The following is a 16,041-nucleotide window of genomic DNA, read 5'->3' as shown; positions in this document are numbered from 1 at the left end:
GAACTGTGTAGAAAGAGGCTGCCTACAGCTTGGTTCTGGATCCTCAGCTCTTGATCTACATAAACTGTGTGATAGAGCTATTGTTTAGCTTCCTCTTTACCTGCTTTTGGCACAGTTACATATACTTTTATTTAGAACGGGGTACCCTTTGGGTTCTTAAAACTCTAGTGCATATGAACTGTTTGGGTAAATACCAGGGGCTCCAAGTGCACTTGACAAGCTAATTTATTAACCTTAGCTCCTTTAACAGCTACCAACATGGTTGTCGAGCCAACCCCTAATTTTACAGACCAATATAGAAAGAAACTAGCTCGGAAGTCTGGGGACGTGGCTTCCAGTCTTAGCAGCTCACCACCTGAGGTGTGTCCCCACCTGAGGTATGCCACCTTGTCTGCTAAAGGAATGAGCTGAACCAAAGGTTATCTAAGGTCTCTGCCTAGAAAAGTCCGTGACTTTAAGAATCACAGCCAATAACATGGAAAACCATACATTTAAAGATCAGATCGGTAACTCCTCCAAAAGCTCAAACCACACCTGAAGCCTTCCCAGCTTCTCCTGGCCAACATGAATCTCCCTCCTCTCTGCTCTCACTGCACTTTGTATTGTTCTAAAACAGGAAGCACCCCATTCTGCCTTGAAATAAAATACTGATGCATGAGTCTAGTCCTCCCCAGGAGATGGAGAATTCCTTGAGAGCCTGGATGGGGTCCTTTTAGTGGTGCTCTACACGTATTTACTGGATTCACAGCTAACCTCCCCTGTGACTTCCCACACCCTCAGATTCCAGCCCTGCTCCAACCATACAGGAAGCAGTGCTTGCTGCCGTTTTCCATTCTCTGCTCCTGTAAGCTATGCTCCTCCTCGGTCTAAAAACATGCCAGTTCTTTGCCATTCCACCCTTGGCTCCCTACAGGTGCTGCCCAGACCTCTGCCTCACCAAATCCTATCCATTCTTTAAGGCTTTGGTACAGTTGTATCTCCTCCATAAACTCTTCTAGATGGTTCCAGTCTTCACTGAAGGCCACAATATTTTCAGTGTAGAGTGGAGTTTCTGAAGAGAGGCCAAACCTGAAAGAACAGGAATGAACGACAAAAAGGCCACAGATGCCACAGGAATTTAGGGGACTGAGGGTGGCCACTGTTTTGGTACTTGGTATACCGACCTGTCAAAGAGAAGGAAAATAACACAGAGGGCTCACTATGTGCCAGGCACTGTGCATTTTCCTCTCAAAACCCTTGGAGGCAGGTACTGTCATTTTTGTTTCATAGTGAAGAAATGGAGGGTCATAGAGGGGAACTCATCCAAGGCCACTGGTGGTAAGGAGCTAAGTGAGGAAGTGAATTGATCCCACATGCCACATTACAACATACATATACACGTTGCCAGCAAGAGGCTGGATGTGAAACTGGCACTGTATGGTGTTAACCTCCTTTGAGGGAATAGTTTTTCAGAATCAGGTATCAACATATGCTTGCCCCCCTCCTCCACTTCTCCGTGGCCATGGGAGGCTGCTGAGACAAATGACACACCTGCTGAGGTTGGGCTCCCCCTTCCACCAGGACCCTGCCAGGCCCCGGCCATCAGCCTGGGGTTCCTGATGAATTCACTCTCCCTCCTTCTCCCATTTAAATTTGCTGCTTGCTCCTCCCTTCCTGAAACTTTCCTTTTCTTAGGCTTTTGTGGTGCTAACTCTGTCCTACTTTTCCTCTTCCCTGCCACTTCTTCTCGGATGCCTCCTTCTCTGCCCACGCTTCTCACTTAAGAGTCTAGAGCATCTCCGGCTCCTTCCTCAGCCATCTTATCAGGCCGTAGCCTCCCTGACAGTTCTCTTCTGCTTTAACAACTTCAAGTACCATCTATAAGCCACGAAGTCCACGTTCCACCCATACTGGACTATGCACTTGCATTGCCAGAGGTATGATGCCTGAACTTACCTCAAGATTTCTACACGTGCTATTCCCTATACCTGGAACACTCTTACCTCTTGGATTTTGCCTGACTAACCTTACTCATCTTTCCCTCAGGCCTTAGCTTAGCTGTTACCTTCGCCTTCTCAGGGCACCTGCTAGCTCACTGCTTTATAATCACCAGCTTCTAGACTGTCAGCTCAGAGAGCAGGGACTATATCTGTGTGCTGACTGATCTTCCCATGCTTAGCACAGTGCTTTGCACAGAGTCTAAATAAACATGTGCTGAATAACGAAATGAGAACTCTAGGATTTATACCTGCCAGATATCTCCCGTCAGTGGTAGATCATATATCTGCCTGCCTCCTGGTTATGCCCGTGAGGGGGATGTCTGTCCCACAGGCAGCCCAGCTCAGCACGTCCAAAATGGAACATGGCATTCTGCCCCGCCCCTTCCCTCTGAACTCATTCCTCCTCCTCTAGCTCTCGCCAGGCTGAAAAACACTATCCTCCATGTCGCTCCACTGTCCAAGTAAGAACTGGAAGTCATGCGATGTGAGATAACTGCTCTCCCATCTACCTCAGCTCAGGCCCATGGCATTTCTTACTGGCACTCTGGCAACAGGCTCCTTGCTTCTGGTCTGTTCTTCCATTCCACCCCTCCGAGTGAAACTGGAGTGTGCTGGAGATCTATAGCTTTGAGAGCTGCTGACAGAAGTGTTTGCACGGTGGCCTCTGGTGGTCTCTGCAGCTTTCTCCTGAGCTTTCCTGCGTACCCCCTTGGCACCCCGAAGTTTCTGGGTTTCCTAAGCCTCCATGCCTGCTCGTCTCTGAGTGTCCAATGGCCACTCCCTTACCCGGAATCCCCTCATCCCTCCCATCACCTGGCAACTCCCACTAGGTCTTCAGGGCCTGGTTCCAGCATATCCTCCGCGGGAAACCTTTGTCATCTTCCGGCCTCAGGCCAGGCCCCCTTGGTGTTCATTCATGGCACCTTGTGTGCCTCTGGCCTAACAGGACCACACTAAGGTGAATGCCTGTTTTCTTACAGATCTGTATTCCCCACCAGCTTGTAGACTCCTGGTCTTACTCATCTTCAGGCCCCCAGCCCTGCATGGTACAAAGGGCAGTACGGACAGTCAGAGATTGGAACAAATAAATGAAATCTCAGAGGTGATGGCGGATAGCTTCAGAATCTGGAATTCACAAGGGTGTTTGTGTCTTGTTAGGAGATCTTAAGGGGAACGACGGAGAACAAAACACCAGCCCTGCCCTACTTAAACTGCTTCTGGACACAGAGTTCATCATAAAGGAAGAAAGAATCCCCAGACTCTACTCACCTCTCATTGACAGCAAGGTTCCGTTGCTTTAAAAAACCCAGAAAAATGTTGAGGACCCAACTAGTTACTTTTTTTGGCTCTGCCCTAGTTTCTTTTATCACATTCTGGAAGAACTCCAGTAGGCCAACTTCATTCTGTAAAGAAAAAAAAAAAATTCATATATATATATATATATATATATATATATATATATATATATATATATATATATCTCCAAAAAAATGAAAGATCAGCATTCTGAAGGCAAATCTGAAACTGTCACCCTCTGCCTCCTCTGAGACACCTACCTGTACTTTCCTAAACATGGAAATGCCACCAGAAAATTCTAATCACTTTCAGTAAACAGCAAGTATTTGACTTCTACTACTGTCATGGTGCTTTTTATATAGCTTTTTCTCAAAGGAATGAACATATTTCCAAAAGCCTGGCTTGGTGAACCAGAGGGCAATGAAATCCACTGTCCCCTAAACTCACCCGCCCTCTCACCATCAGCCCTGTGAACCCTACACCCTTTACCCTTGAGCTGCGTCCTTCATCTTCGGGCCCATGAAGTTTGGCTCCACTTCACTGTCTTTTCTCTTTCCAGGCCTATCCTCTGCCGGAAGTCCCAGTGATTGTGAGAATAAGAAGGCAGGAAAAGAAGTAAATGAAGAAGGAACAGACAGAATATTCTACCTCTGAAAAACCAAAAGTGGATCGTAACTGTATTCATCTTCACATCATCCCCAAAATGACAGAAATGGTTCTCAAATGTTTCCAAAAGGAGGAAGAACCCAGGCACATGTGACCGACTCAGACCACACAGCTGATGGAGGCAGCAGCGGCTTCCAGACCTTCGGAGCCAAACTAGACACAGCTAACCCTGCCTCTCCTCTTGCTCTGTGAAAACAATCGCCTGGGTGGGCTCAACAAGGAGATGTGAAGAAGACTACTAGGTCTCCCCTCTGGACTGTCAGCTCTGTGAGTCAGGGGCCATTCTGTCCTGTTCACTTGATAAATAGAGCTAAGTCAGTGCTGGGCCATGGCAGTTACATGGTAAATATCCACGGATGGAATTAATGTCTGCTGCCATCACCATGCGCATTGGAAAAAAAAAAAAACTCACATGTGAATGCTCATTCTTTATCATACCATGTTCACCTTTAAATATTAGAATTGCCACAATTATGCATAAGAGTAACCCCAAGGCACTCATCAAAGTGCCTTAACTACTATAGCTAACTGCCAGCTCAGAGCAGTTCGGCAGAACCAAAAAAATGTGGCTAAGTCCATCCTTTGTTTCTCAGTAAGAAAGATAAAAACATGTTCCCCTCACACAGGGGAAGCTGAAGCTTCCAAATGCAGAGGGAACACATTTTTAGTAGATTTCTCCTACCTGCTGAAATGCAAATAAAACCACACTTTCCCCGAAATGGTCTTTTTCACTTTATACTGCGGGTAAGGTCTCGAACCCTTGCCCTTTCAGAGAACCTTCGTTAAGCAAAAGAACTTTCTGGAAAAACAAGATACTGGGAAGAAGCAAGACATAGGAACAAAAGTTCTCTGAAAGCTCAGCTATTGCAGATGCCGTAATATACACACAGGCACACGGTTGCTAAAGTAGAAATTCCATAATAAAAAAAAAATCTACATGCCCTTTGTAACAGATAAATTCTCTGGTGACAAGCCTACTGAATAATCCCATAATCATCTCTTGAATCTCTTTTCAAGCCAATGTTACTATTCTGCTCATGCTAAACCAGGGCAAAGGCCGCCTCAGCAGCCAAAGCTTGACTGCAGATAAAGGCAAATGCAGGAAGAATGAAGAGGAAGTTTTGCTTAACTTATGGAAAAGTATTCAAACTTCCACAATGGTACAGCAAACCGCTGGGGAAGTAGAAAACTACTATCTGGCCCAAATCAGACGGGCAGAATTCCCTTTGTTCTAACGCAGACAGGCTGGCCCGCTGGTGAAAAGAGCTGTCAGAAGCAGAGCTCTTTGCTTTGCCAAGGAAAGGTTTTCTAAATCCACCTAGAAATATTGCACTTGAACTCCCAGGCTTGGCTGAGTTGCTGGGACGTGATGAATATCTATTCTTCTACCCTTGGGTGGTTTTTTTATTGGATGGATAACATGGCAAGTCAGATTTCTGTTTGTCTTTTTGTGTCAGTGCTGTGATGAAGCCTCTCCAAGCAGGAACCGTACTTCGCTGGGGGATACGTGGCTCCGGCACACAACTGGAAGCGGATGTGAAAACCTGTGATGGTAATGGGGCGAGCTACACGCGGCAGGGCTGAAGAAGGCCGAGCCACTGCCGCCCAGGGAATGACGGATCAATACAAAGTCACACATGGGCTGCCTGTTCTGGCTCTTTAGATCACAAGCCTGCGTTTCAAGCATTCTAGATAAGGTCTTCTTAGTTTTTCTTAGGAGGTCGGCAACTGCTAATAAGCTCGGCACAAATCTCTGAGGCCCTGGTGAATGTGGCAGTGCAGCCATCTGGTTTTCTCAGGAAAACAGTGCGCTGGTAATTCCTTTCCATAAAAACCGTATGAAGAGCAACACAAAAAGGCCACTGCATTAGGGAACCCCCAACTTCCTTCCCAAAGGCGACATGCAAGCGTCCGACTCAGACTGACCTATCCTACATCAGAGCCGACACTCTAGCTACACGGGGTGTCAAGTCTCCTGGCTGAATGTAACACTAATTGTTCCTTCAGCTGCAGCTAACACAGGAGGGACAACTAACTGGTCCTGCCTTTCGTGTAATGCCAGACAGCCTTTGTAGCTCTATGACCCGGAAGCATCCTTTTCACATTTTAATCAAATTTCCCGAAGCATTCAATTACACCCAGCGCCAATGCCAGGTCAGCCACGTAGAGGCTGACAGGAACCCTCTACCGCTAATGGACCTGTCAGTTGGTCGATGTGGCTGTGAGGCAAGGCAGAGGGATCGCCTCACCTTCACCGTCTGCTCTGGAAAGGAACCCCGATCTACCCTTGCGCCAGGCTCTGGAAGCAACGTCTTTTTGCAATGCTGTCTTTTACATTCTATCTTCAGAGACAAAATGTCAGAAGACTATGAAGCTGGGATAGGATGAGGGCTGCCTTCCCAACCACCATTCTTGTTCTAAGTCACACAGCCTTTGAACTTGATGACAGGGCAGAAATTAGCTGGACTATATTTAGAAGTAGAATGAAACTTGACAGAGACAGCTGCCCAGTGGCAGACTTCAGAGAAGAAAAACCCACAAAGTACAAGCTGAGGAACAGCTGATTATGTGGCAGGGAGTGACATGGCAGCTAAAGGGACCTTAGATTAGCAATCCGGGGCTAGTTAAGAGGCTTTCAGGAATATTTCCAGAATAGCTGCTAGACATGGAGAACGGCGGCCAGCCCTGTGGGGAGCTGCGCATGGCTGCCGCCGCCATTGGCAATGATAATACATTTTAATAACAACAAGAGGGACTAGGCACTGTTCTAAGTGCTGTCTCTGCGTTAACTCATTTAATTCTTAACAACAACCCTGGGTGGATCCTAGTAGAACTCTCTCTCACAGACAAGGACGCGGAGGCATGAACTCGCTTGAGGTTCCACAGCAAGAAAGCAGCAGAACTGGGATCTGAACCCCTGTGGTCTGTGCTCTTTATCTCCACGCTACACCGCCGCTGAGGAAGAAAATATCATGTTGCTGCCTTCCTGGGGACCAAGACGGAGCACCTACCAGTGCCAGGCACAACGTGAAGCAACTAGCTCATCAAAAGAATGCACTTTCCCACCACTTCCATTATTTTATTCGGTACCTGCCAGCTGTTCAAAGATTCTTAACATATTAAAAATGTTGCAAAGGCCCTTAGCAATTAACTGAGAAATTAGGAGAAAACAGGCAAGTTCTCTTTCTGCCTCTGCCAATGTACATCTACACCACCTGGCACTCTCCGCTGTGGCCTGACACACACCTGCCCCCAGATCAGGGAGGAAGACACTCAAACCCCTACCCACCCCCCCAACCTTATGCCACACAGAGCTTCCAGGGGACAGGAGGGTGGCCAGAGTTGCTGGGCTTCTCTTCTGCACCCCTTCTGCACCCTCTCCTCAGAGAAGTTACAGTGGGTATGTATATGCCTCAACCAGGACACTGCCTAATTCTGATGCCCCTTCTGACATTACGAAACCAACCCCATTACTGCTCACATAGTTTTGGTATCAAGCACGCTGCATTTTACTGCATTCTAATTCTTCTAATACGAAGAACTTGTGCGTGGGTTTACACCTAACCGGGCAGGTCATTCCAGTGGTGGGAGTGGCTGACTGTACAGGAGACCCTGCATCTGTAGACTGAGCCAGGTGCTCACGTGCCATGTGGTGGAGACACAAACTGGAACCGCACCCTTCCACCACGTGGCAGGGGTGCTGGGGTGAGCAGCCACTGAGCTTTTCTGCAAACACTGTAAGAGGGCCCAGCATCTGTGGATCAGTGGGGACTCCACTGTTCCCTCTTTATTCCTGTGAATTCGGTCGCTCTCACAAAGTGGGAACAGAATGCAGACCCACCAACTTTGCGAAAAGCAGCCCTAAAAATAGCATCAAATGCTAGTGTTGGGATGAAATGGAAACTAGGTAGGGATGCCTGAGTGGTGGTGCTAGGGAAGAAAGCAGAAGTTATGGCTAGATTAAGGACTGACACATTCAGTGGGGTGGTGGCTTAGGTCTGTGATGTGAGGGAGCCCTCCCTCTGCTTTTCATGGAAACAAGAAGTGGCTGTGGAAATCCTGCAGTGAGCGAGCACGAGCACGCGCGCACGCGCACACACACACACACACACACACACACACACACACACACACACACACGATCATCCAGAGGAGTCTTGGATGGGGAAAAACTAAAGGCAGCTGTTTGGTGGTGTGAGACTAGCGCAGGAGACACCACTCTCCCTTGAGTGTGTCAGGCGAAGTCAGAATCCTGAACCATCACGGCCACTTTCAAGAACACGGAGATCTGAAGCAGCTCTGAAACTGGCCCAGAAACACCAAGGGTATACTCTCTAGTCTGTCTCATAAAATACGCAACTAGAAAGAGCTACAGTCCTATTTTGGTCTTCATACTTTTTCCTCCTGGGTCATGTTTCCAGTGGGTCTGGAAGCCCCTACAATCTGAGCAAAACTCTGGTGCCAACAATTTCACTTGTGCTGTGTTCCCAGCAGAGTCGGGAAGTAACACATCTGAGTTTAACTCAGGATAATGGTTCCATTCGGGGAGGGTTCACACCTACATCTGGCTTAGACTAACGGGAAAACAAGTGTACGTTTTCCAAGATATATTAACTCTAGGAGGGATGTGAAGGGAAACCAATATAGCAATAAGACTTTTCCTTGGATAATTAAAACCCAAATAATTTAGGTAATAAACATTGACGGTAGATTGGCATAATTAGAAAACTGTATCTGCAAGAGTGGGCCATAAAAAGTATGCTGTCAAGAAATCAATTCTGATTACAATCACATTTCAATGTGCCTAAAGCCACCATTGTCACATGGGCCCAACACGGAGAGAACCTGTGTTGGTCAACAGCAGCTTTCTGGCTGCAGCTTAAAACCAGCAACAAAGCTTCAAGGCAGTGCTTGCTCACTGGCTCTAAGATCTGACTGAAACCTGAAATAATGTATTTTAATTGTCCCCAAAAGGAAATCATTCCACAAACAGGAAACCAGGTTTCAGGAAGGATTAAGGAGAGAGCCCCTGTGAATCCCCAAGGTTGGGCACTCGGGGCTTCACTCCTCCCTGTACTTTTGGGCCAATGAGCGGGTCCCTGAGGGGTCAAATGACCCTGAGCCCGGAGGATCTTCATCTCTGAAAGTCCTTTGTTAGTTGTATCTGAAATAAATGCATTGTTGGTTTTGCAGGAGTGAAGTTAGAAGGTGCATCTTTTATTTAGCTTTACCAGGAGAAAATATTGGTTATGTTTCTAGTGCATACACTAACTGTAAAAGCACCCATAAGCTGGCAAGCACTGGGTACAATTTTATAAAATGAAGAATAAAATCAATTTCGAAAATTACATGGAGCTGAAATGGTGAGTGACGATGTTGACCAAATGGATTTTCCTTCAGCAGCAGTTAGAAGACCAGTGTTTTGCTCCTCAGTACATCTAAGCAGTCTAAAACCAGTCAATATGGTTTCAGACGCCTTTTTAAACTATTAGCTTTAAAGCAGTATTACCTATGGGTATACAGATATTTATCATGGGAAATTACTTTAAAGACAGTTCATCCAAACCAAGCCATTTCAAGCTTACTAGAAACTCAAAGCAAAACTCTTGGAAAACAATCCATTTAACGACCAACCATAGTCATGATTTCTTTTCTGTTTCTTGGTCCCCTGGAGTCACTTTAACCTTTTTCATGGTGTCAGAAACAAAGGATTATGACTTTAAGTGGGGAATAACCAGCTGGGGAAAATGAAGTGGTTCAAGTAAGACTACACATCTTGAGGCTGAATACAAAGAAAGACAGCCATATACACCAGCACAGGTCACTAATCTGGCGGGTCACCACCACTTTTTCCTGCAGTCTTACTGGGGCCTTTTCTTAAAGGAAAAGGACTGGACTTTTCTTAAAATGCAACATTTTTAATATGTTAAGAACCTTTGAACAGCTGGCAGGTACTGAATAAAATAATGGAATGGTGGGAAAGTGCATTCTTTTGATGAGCTAAAATCAATGTGTTAGTTAGCAGCTGTTCGGTGCCACTGCTCTTCTCCCCGGCAACTCATTCTAGGGAGTCTGCTTGGCTGCATTTAGGCTTCTTTTAGATTCAGTGAAGATTCTTCTCTGTCAATCATCTTTAGGATGAGTGAATCATTCCCTCCCCTCTTTCAGCTGGGGAGGGTAATAGCTCCAGTCACCTTTGCAGAGCTCTCCCCCTCCAAAGCATCAGAGGTGAGATCTGAAATCAAGACTATCTCTTAGTCAGTGTTTCAACCCATTGCCCTGTGGGGCTACTTGGGAGAGTTAAAAGTGGCATGGAAAAGATAAAGTTCTTATATCTGAAAACAGCATAAGGCACTGTGGCGCATATAGCAGGCCCTCAAGAAATACTAAATTGGGGATGCTATGCCATTCCTCCACTGAAATCTTTTTTTTTAAGTTTATTTATTTTGAGCGAGAGAGAGTGAGCGTGCGAACACACAGGGTAAGGGCAGAGAGAAAGAGAGTAAAAGAATCCCAAGCAGGCTCTGTGCTCGCAGCATGGAGCCTGACGTGGGGCTTGAACCCACACACTGAACCGTGAGATCGTGACCTGAGTCAAAATCGAGAGTCAGACACTCAACCGACTGAGCCACCCAGGCGCCCCCCTCCACTGAAATCTTGATGAGATGGACATCTTTCCATCTACTGACTTCGTACACAGCCAGCCACCCTGTGAGCTCATATCTGTTCCTCACCAAGTGCCTACCATGTGCCAGGGTGCATGACACGAGGCCAACAACAGGCAAAGTCATCTCACAAACTCCACATATTCTGCACTCTGTGCAGACCCTTTACGATGATTTAGTCAGAAGGAGCCAAGAACCTGAGGCAGCAAGTTTGAGAAACAAAGTTGCAGAGGAGAGCTTACATTTATTTTTGGTGACTTAAATTTCCTACTTGGAAAATGGACATAATATTTGCTTTTCATCAGATTTGACTGATTTTCACTAAATTTAGTAGACAGCATTTTTTATTTATAAGGCAGTCTGACCTCTTAAAAATCAAGTGGTCAAAAGTTCGAATTGAATCAATGGTCTGTGACTGTGCCTGATTGAAGCATTAGTGGGACTGTATAAAACATTAACAAACGTAAAAATTCTATTTTCTCTATCAAGTGATCCAAAACAGCAATGAACTTGACACATTATTCCTGTTTGGCATTGTGACACATTACACATGCAGGCAGGCAACAGAGCTTTGGCATGTAAATAAAGCCTGGGCTCTGAAGTCCCCACAGGCTTGGCTGAGTTACTTAACGTCTTACATTCAACCGCAGAGGTTGTTTCCTCATCTGTAAAATGGGGAGAACAGCAATATCTACCTCAGAGGGTTGTTGTAAGGGTAAATTAAAAAGTGACCACTATAAACCACAGAGACTTCTGTCAGCGAGTAGCCATTTTTATGTACTGCTTAGGCAAATGACTACAATTTGTTTGCATTCTCTGAATCACGTAAGGCAGATTTAGGAAGAGATACCCCACAGATATCATTTTGGGATTATCGGCACATGCATATAATCTAGATCATTCTAATAATCACTCCTGGAATATGCTGACTCAGAGAAGGACTTGTTACACTATTAGAACCTCGTATTTTTCAGAATCCTAATACCTGGATCTCAGCTTCTACATTTCTATTCCTTAATCCTTACAAAGGAGGTCAACAATCGAGCAGTCTAACTTATGAAAGGGAAGCAAGGTTAACTAAATAGGTCAAAGTTTCACGTGGGGCAAGATACTTTTTATGTGGCCAGAGGAAAAAACAGTAATACAGATTTTCTGTTCGGAGGTGACTGTCAGGAAGGTTCATGAGAGAAAACCAGAATATAGATTGGACTTCATGTCCTGACAAAACCAGTTTAGAAAACAAGAGTCAGAGACGCCAAGTGATTTGCATCGGAACACAGGATCTGGGGTGGTTAGAGTGGTGATCCAGGTCTTCTCACCCCGAGTTCAAGGAGTCAGGCATCGTTCTGTGATTTGCTAGGTTGTCAAGACTGGCTTATGTATCTGATCTTTAGAAACAGAGATGCTTTTGTCAGGAATGCTGCTTCTTCCAGGGCTTCCATGAGTATTGTAATGGTATCCCACGTGCTTACTTGTCTGTCCATTCACTGAATAAATATTCACTGAGTGCCTACTACGTGCCAGACATGGTGGGAGATGCTAAAATATAATATTAGGGTTCTGTAAATATCAAGCCTAAATTATCAATACATAATTCAGTCCTTACCAGACAATAAAATAAGATAAAGATCAGAGTTAAATTCTGAAGTCTCTGTTATTTGTGAGTAAGGCATGTGTGTGAGGGTGGGTATGTGCTTAAATGCTTAACTTAATAAGCAATCTGAAGGCACAAAGCATGGAATCGAAGCTCAGCAAAGCACACCTCCACTACTGCCATTTATTTAATGAATACTCCTGGGCACTCTTTAAATTGAAAGATGGTTCATTAGATTTGTGCATCCGCCCTTCTCAGCAATCTGTTGTGTTTCTGATGAAGGCAGGAAAAAACATGAACATATCATTTTCGGGTCTGAGTAACGCAGCTTTCAATGATTACAAAGTCATAAAGAGCTCAGGATGCCTACTTTCAGGAAAACAATTTGTCTGACTCATTCTCTTTCCATTGCTTTTAAGTTCTCTTTGCGCTCATCTTGGGAATTTCAAGGGCTGGCCCTTTAAAAAACAACGAATCACCTAATACATTAGCTGCAAGCTATACAAATAAGCATATTTTTAAGCTATTGAAAGACCAGTCCCATCAAAACTGGCTCAAAAATCACCTCCTTCTTGAAGTTTTTCCCTTTTGTTCTGATCAAGGTAATCACTGCCTCCCCGGGCTTCCATCCTGCATTATGCATCTATTGGTTAGCTGCTTAGCTGTGTCATGTGTGTGTGTATACACATAAACTCTCGGAAAGCAAAGAAACACTTTTTTTTTTAATCTCTGCCTCTGAGTACCCACTACATAGGAGATGCAAGAGAAAATAAAAGTGGTGAACTGAAGAGATGAAAGGTGGGTTCCCCTAAACAGGACCTTAAACTATGAAAACATACACCCACTCACCAGGCATCCCTCAGCCTTTATTCAAGGCCTCCTGTGAAGGACACATGAGTGGAGCCTGGGTCAGAAACATGAACAAGAAAACCTCCCTGCCCTCAGAGGACTTCTTTCAGTAAGGGATGGCAGACGCTCCCCACCATCACATGCTTGTCGGAGGCCAAGTGTGACAATGCTAGAGAGATGCTCTTCAAAGGGAGTGTATATTTGCAGTCCGTGCCTTGGAGAGAAATAGCCATAATCTTTTTTTTTTTTTTAATTTTTTTTTTTTAACGTTTATTTATTTTTGGGACAGAGAGAGACAGAGCATGAATGGGGGAGGGCCAGAGAGAGAGGGAGACACAGAATCGGAAGCAGGCTCCAGGCTCTGAGCCATCAGCCCAGAGCCCGACGCGGGGCTCGAACTCACGAACCGCGAGATCGTGACCTGAGTCGAAGTTGGACGCTCAACTGACTGAGCCACCAGGCGCCCCAAAATAGCCATAATCTTGAGAGGAGTTTCCGAGAGATCTTTTCACCTCTCTTATAAAGGAAGTTGATATACAAAAATATCTTTTAACATTATATTTAGTGGATTCCTTTCTAAAATCGCAGTTGTGAGCAAAGAAATGGCCAAGAGAAGCCTGGGAGGTTCAGGTGGTTAAGCATCTGACTTCAATTCAGGTCATGATCTCATGGTTTGTGGGTTCAAGCCCTGTGCTGGGCTCTGGGCTGACAGCTCAGAGCCTGGAGCCTGCTTTGGATTCTGTGTCTACCTTGCTCTCTGCCCCTCCCCCGTTTGTGCCATCTCTGTCTCTCAAAAATGAATAAAAGTTAAAAAAATTCTTTTTTAAATGGCCAAGAAACCTAGGTTCTTCATTTGCTACCTCCAAGGGCTGCCTGTGTTCACCTGGTGGAAGGCCAAATAAAGAGAGGTAGCAGATGTCTTTGAGGCTAAGACCCAGTGGGCTCCATCCCAGTCCTCCTGTCCCCTGTGTAATCTGACAGTTGTAAAATGCAGAACCAGAACGTCGCATTTCGTATTTAGTCCGGTGGGCTGGAAATTCAAGTGATCAGATGTTGGGGAAGATGGACAGGACTAAAACTCAGTTTGGTTATGTCAACCTAGGGAAAAATACTTGAGTTGTAAGAGGTTTCAGATCAAAAGCTGTTCTGTCCAAGATGCTAACTGATTCACACAAAGATCTGGCATTAAGCACTGCTGATGCGCTAATCTGTGCTGAGGAACAGCGAATGAGAGGGTGACAGAGCCTTTGCCTGCAAGGCACTGAACAAGTCACACTATGAAATAATTAAAATCTAGCACCGCAACCATCACAGAGTTATGGCTAAGACACAATGTCAGCCCATGGCAGGCAGTGGTCACCTCTGCCTGGAGTATGAAAAAATATCTGCGCATACCTAATCATTACCGGGAGGAAAAGAGGAGTTTTCACGTGAGATTCTCCAGGAAGTTTTCCTATTAGCTGATTTATAAAGAGAGAGCTGTTCACTCAACAAATATCCACTTGCCAACCCTGTACCAGAAACGGCAGGGCTGCTGTTACTGAAGTATATAAATATGTGCATTCCAGCATCCCTATGTAGTTATTATTGGTTAATTAAAATCCAAAAATCCAGAGTCTGTGCAGACTCCGCTGCTCCAAAAGCTAAAGTGTGGCATATCCCCAGTGCCTGAACCGTGCAGCAGCAAAACTTCATACTTCCTAACAGGCACGCAGGGGACAACTGTGACAAAACCCTACCCTCACTGAGGCTGTATCACTTTAATGTTGCCATGACAAAGAAAACAGCAAAGCCCCGGGCAGCTTTGAAAAGAATGGAAAATCCCTAAGCAGGTCTCAGTGGTGTCAGATTCTCTAACAGCCCCTTAAGATGCATCTTCAAGCCTCAAAGGGCCGATACTTTTAGTCGGAGTTTTCAACGTTTCGTGTGGAATAAACGTTTTTCTTCTACAATTGGAGAAACAGCTGGCTGGCTTTTGAGAACCGAACTTCCTGCCAGACCCTGTCATGGTTCAATACTGCTAGACATCTAGAAACCCTATACATTGATTTTCTTTTGTCCTGCGGACACATGGGAAAACATTCATCCATAACATTTGGACTGTCTTCAAGAAGCATCCACGGCTGCTGTGAGCAGCTGTTCATTTCTACACAGAAGAAATGACTGACGTGAGATTCTGCTTCATCTTCTGGTTTTTTGAGGAGTATTTACCATAAAGGGTGGTGAGCAAAGGTTATCGCACCTTGTCCTTCTCAGAAGCATCTATTGTACAACTGAAGCAACCTGCCTGCTCCACTCAGAGCCCACAGTGTAGAGCATTACCCTAAACTGCTGAGCTGGGTTTATTTTAGCCTCTGATCAATACCTACCAGTAAGGCGAAGCTGTGTTCTGGCAGTATCCCATACTGTTGAATGAGCTTCTCTCGGGTCTCACTGGGGAGCTCAGGGAGCTGCTCCTGAATCCGGTCAATGTTGATCACTTGCTGCGGGTCTGCACCAGCAGGCAGAGATGCAGTGTCATAGAGCAGCAGGGGAGGAAGGTTGGGTTCGGGCATAAACCTAGGCACAGAGAGGAAATGGGGTCTGACTCGGAAGTGTTTCGTTTAATGGGAAAAAACCCCTATCATCAAAAGTTTCATGTTTAGCTGCCGTGTTAAAATTGCCAATATCTTCGAATGTCCCATAATATCAATTCTCCCTGTTTCCCAGGAAGGAGTCTTTGGACAAGTGTATTCTACAGGTCAAGACCACCAGATCTGCCAGCGTCCATGCTTATAAATGAATGATGAGCGAAAAAGCACCACGCAGGGTTGATGCCACACTGCGATTTCTAATTGTGGATAAAGTACATATTCATAAAGACATAGGTTGCGAAAAACAGGACCAAATGAGAAAAATCTACTTATTAGGCAGAAAAAAAGACTTTCCCTCATTTAAAAATTGTCACTATTTTTAGCAGTATCTGTGAAATAAATGAAAAGTCAAAGAAAAA

The 16,041-nt window shown here is 45.3% G+C and overlaps 1 protein-coding gene across 5 annotated transcripts in view; it reads right to left on the bottom strand.

The window, feature by feature from the left end:
* The window catches only part of GATB (glutamyl-tRNA amidotransferase subunit B), an 89,468-nt gene that overhangs the window by 25,059 nt on the left and 48,368 nt on the right, over positions 1-16,041 (bottom strand). For 4 of the 5 annotated variants that reach the window (XM_019441276.2, XM_019441278.2, XM_053901193.1 and 1 more), the window contains 2 exons: positions 15,419-15,608; positions 3,249-3,382 (listed from right to left, as the gene is read on the bottom strand). In XM_019441276.2, coding sequence (XP_019296821.2) covers positions 3,249-3,382; positions 15,419-15,608 — 324 coding nt within the window. Of the gene's footprint in view, positions 1-3,248; positions 3,383-10,816; positions 12,146-15,418; positions 15,609-16,041 lie in introns of those variants that run through there. The other variant, XM_019441279.2, reaches the window with a different exon arrangement.

Source organism: Panthera pardus, unplaced genomic scaffold (genome assembly GCF_024362965.1).
Source record: "Panthera pardus isolate Hobbes unplaced genomic scaffold, ASM2436296v1 HiC_scaffold_13, whole genome shotgun sequence".
NCBI lineage: Eukaryota > Metazoa > Chordata > Mammalia > Carnivora > Felidae > Panthera > Panthera pardus.
The sequence above is the reverse complement of the archived record's forward strand: the minus strand, read 5'-3'. Positions and strand labels throughout refer to the sequence as shown.